Source organism: Pundamilia nyererei, unplaced genomic scaffold (genome assembly GCF_000239375.1).
Source record: "Pundamilia nyererei isolate P.nyererei 1_Seehausen unplaced genomic scaffold, PunNye1.0 scaffold00097, whole genome shotgun sequence".
In the NCBI taxonomy this organism is placed as follows: Eukaryota; Metazoa; Chordata; class Actinopteri; order Cichliformes; family Cichlidae; genus Pundamilia; species Pundamilia nyererei.
Window position 1 is genome coordinate 1,965,819 of NW_005187498.1, and position 4,170 is coordinate 1,969,988.

General features: G+C 43.6%; 1 protein-coding gene across 1 annotated transcript; it reads left to right on the plus strand.

Annotated features, from left to right (window-relative positions):
• The first annotated feature begins 1,086 nt into the window (after positions 1–1,086).
• Positions 1,087–1,944, plus strand: bhlha9 (basic helix-loop-helix family, member a9). The gene has a single exon (XM_005740163.1). It carries the CDS (start codon positions 1,087–1,089, stop codon positions 1,942–1,944), a length of 858 nt encoding a protein of 285 aa, XP_005740220.1.
• Positions 1,945–4,170: the final 2,226 nt, after the last annotated feature.

Below are 4,170 nucleotides of genomic sequence, written 5' to 3' on the forward strand. Positions count from 1 at the left end.
GGACTAATTTGATAGAAGATGTATTTAAATGAATAATGAATATGCCTTCATTAGTAAATAATGTAAAATTACATATTGTACAGGGCAGAGAAAGAAGTCATTGTGGGGAACAATCAGACTGAGCATGCTGTTGTTTGTAAAGGTGAAAGTCAGAGTGACCGAAGGCCTGCGATTAAAGAAAAGTGAATTACAGCTGAATGAAATGAGCCAAGATGTTGATATTGAACTAATTAAATAAAGTAAAAATAAAAACTAGACTCTTGAAAACATTTTTAACCAACTGAAATGATTTTGCGACCATTTATTGTCAGTAAGTTCGTTATTTGTTAGTTCGGTAAAATTTTATGACAGTTTGTCTGATGAGGCATCGATAGATGTGCTTATTGAGACGCTGCATGTCTACAAGACTGTGAGTCAACTGTTCTCACAAAGTTTTATTGGACTAATTTTCCTAAATCTGACATGTGCTCCATAAAAGTGTAAGTAATACTGAAACTGGTAGAAACTAAGACAAAGTTAAAACGTTTCAAACTGTAAAACTTAAACTAAACTGCCTTGAAAACAAAAGGAAATAAAAAACAATCAGAAAATGGAAAACTATAATAACTGTGGTATGAAGCAAACTGGCATTTCCAAAGTGCAGCATTTTGCTTTTATTTTACAATGAAGTGTTGAAACTCTCCTGTGAGGGAGAGTCAGAGTAGAAGGAGGAGGACGTGTCAGTGCCATTTGCCTTGAGGGTGCCCATAAACCTGAAGAGGGAGAGAGAGTGCATCATTCTTTACAGGTGAGTGTACCATGTGACCTCAAGATCTTTAAAAAGCAGGTAAACCTGTCTTGTTGAGGCACAAGTTATCACACAGCACCAGGGGACTCAGAGCAGGAGAATACACGGGCTGTCGGCACAGCAGCAAACACCGACAGCCCCACAAAAGAAGCCGAGGCACATCAGCGAGTGTGCGACGGAGTGCTGGAACCCTGCACTCACAGCTCCTCGTGCAAACCACATCTAGGATTTTCACTGAAATTGCGCTACAAGAAGGAAGATTTTACATTGTCTCATCTGGTGCGCGCACTACCGACACAATGAGCTGCAGCAGCGTTGCGAGCTCCGAGTTCTCTGAGGAAGAGCTTGAACTTGGCGGTCTGGTCCAATGCGAAGATGAAGGAAGTCCCAAGCCATCATTCCAAGACGAGAGTTCAACCAGCAGCCCAAGCGAAGCAGAGGAAGGCCAAACCAAGAAGCGCAACCGACCGGTTCGCTCAAAAGCTCGAAGAATGGCCGCTAATGTCCGCGAGCGAAAACGCATTATGGACTACAACCAGGCGTTCAATGCCCTCCGTGTTGCCCTGAACCATGACCTCAGTGGCAAACGGCTGTCCAAGATTGCCACACTACAGCGAGCCATCAACCGCATCTCTGCTCTCTCAGTATTCCTGAGCTCTCATCCACCCAGTAAGCCCTGCGCCCACCGTGAGTGCAACAGGTCATCAGTGGGACCGGCAGCGATGGGGGCGTCACGGCTTGAGCAGACCAGGTTAACAGTTCCTTGTCCGGAGCATCAGAGCTACGTCCCCTGGCACGCATCCATCTCTCAACAGATGCAGCCACAGCCAGCGCCTCACATGCACAGACCTCATGCCTACATAGACAACACAGTGCCATCATGTCCCCCATCACCACACTACCCTTGTTATCCCACCGAGGGACAGTTTTATGCCTCGCACAGACACTGTGGCACCCCCTGTGATCTTCCACCCAGCCCTCTGAGATACCCTCAGGTGGATGAGGGGTTGGGATACCAGCCGGGGATGTGGGCCTCCTGCACTCAGGGATACATGGACACCTTTGCAGAGCCATCTGCTACTCTGGGACTTCCATGGCAGGTGAGCTACCTGCAGGAGCCGGAGAGCAGCTTCCCCCTGTGCTCTGATATACTGTAACAAGCTTCACAAGTACTGTGAAGTCCTGAAAACTGAAGAACCCTGATGGACTTTTTAAGGGTTTGAGGGAGTAACCTTGTGCTCTTACTGTTGCTGTTATTGAAACTTACAGGAAGGCTGTGATTGTAGAGCAAACTACAGTCCTGCAAGCTGAACACAGATAAAGGAGCAATGGCAATCTAGACTGCAGAATATTACATATGTTAGGTATTTTGTTTTGATGTTGAATTTGAAAATGTTAATTCTAAAGAATGTTTTGCAATCTACAGATGACAATTCACATAATTATATTTTTGCTGTGCTAAATTGTCCCCTTTTTCGGCCTTCTGCAAAGGATGAATTATTGGAGTTGCATTAGTAAATGTAAGGTAATAAAAATGGGTGTGTCGGAAATAAAAACAGACAGACTAGCATAAAAAACAGTGCTATGTAACTATGCATACAGCATGCTAGCTTTCAAGTAGTACAAAGCGCTCTGAAAGAAAATGTGACTAAGATCTGGTTTCAACATTCAACATGCTTATGTATTTATTCTCTGACTTTAAAAAGTACAGTCTGTTTGTGTTGTAAAGACGCTGCTTTTCCTTTGCTTTTTCCAAGCTTGAAAATTAAATGTTTAAAATGATAGATGACTCTTTTTATGGCTCCTTTCATAAGAAAACAGAAAATGCATATGGTTCCAAGGACTACAACACTGCACTAACACAAAGCTTGCATTAAGCGTGTGCATCAGTGTGTGCATGCATGCCTGTGGGAGTGTGTTTGATTATAACCTAAGGCTGGTAGCCTCTGCCATTCAGAGTGTGAGATGACAGAGGTCCTTCACTCAGATGAGAAACGTCCGTACAAGCCCATTCTTGCCATTCTTCTTGGAGGAGAGAACTCACTGTGTTATTTACTTACAGCACAATAAAAACACGAGTAGAAGGCAAGAATGGCGAAGCAACAAAAGCACATAAAAATCAGGCAATACTGGTTGAAAATTGTATGTATTGGCTCTTGAAAAGAATTCACTTCTTATATTGTACCTTTCAGTTCAAACACTGAGAGGTCAGCTGATCTTCTTTGAAATCAGAAACAGCGAATAGTAAACACAAGTCATCCTAGACCGGCTTATATTAGTCAATAACAGCTTTCCCTCCCCTGCTGAGCAGCATGTCATGGAAAACAGCTTTAATGTTAGACCATAGGACGAAGCCCACCGACAGATTTATATGGGTTCAGGAAGGAAGAGTGTGCCCCGTCATCAGCAAGGTGAAATCCCCTTTTGGGCTGCACCGGCCTGGAGGTACAGCTGGGTGTGTTCAGGGTTGTTTTTTTTGAACGTCCTGGAGGTCTCCCAACAGGAGCCTCGAGACGCTGCTGAAAATTGATGGCCTGGGGAGAACTACTGTGGGCTCGGTGGAGAAATAAATGGTGTGGTGCAGCAACAATTAGCAGACAGGAAGGAAAGGGAATGTGGACAAAGAGATGAATGGAGAGTGAAATAATAGGAAGAGGAGGATATAGGTGGTGAGAAAAAGGGGGAGAGTCACTACACTTTGAGCCTGTCGTTCAGCTTCTGTGCAGACGTGAATCACTGGAAAACCTTGAGTCACCAGTGAGAGACGAGTGTGGCTGATAGCACTCGATGACGGCATGTCTCTTCCTCCTCCCTTTCTGGCACAAATGTGGATCTTCGCTTAACTCATTGCAAGGGTCCTACTGGTTTGGGTCCTCAAGAGACTACCAAGGGCTGTACCACAGCTTGTCACTGATCCGTTACAGAATCAAAATCAGAGAAACTCATTATCCACACAGGCAAATAAAAGTGCTGTTCAAAAGAGCGATAATCGAAATAGATTTATAACTTTCCAAAGCCTGGGACAGCACATCTTCTGCTAAGGTCAATGCTTTATCTTGTTATGGGTTCTGTTTTTGTCTGTGTTCATAAAATTTTAGTTTAGTAGCTTTTGTGTTGTCGACAGACAATGGTAACAAAAGCACACAACAAAAAAAACACAACAAAACTCACAAAAATCCCCCATAAAATACTAGCAGCCTTCTAATAGATAATATCAATGGTATTAGCACCTGTACTAGTCCAAGATTTTTAGTAGATGCATCTATGGTAAGAATATCTAATTACATTGCCTCGTTATCGATTTATCGCATTCACAAACTTGGGTGTCCACACTGCAGGGTGACGACAATATCCTATCAGTCTTTTACAGCTGAGGGGCAAAA

What these genes read in the sequence shown, in the direction of transcription:
- bhlha9 (XM_005740163.1), top strand. Translation starts at nt 1,087, where the DNA reads ATGAGCTGCAGCAGCGTTGCGAGCTCCGAGTTCTCTGAGGAAGAGCTT.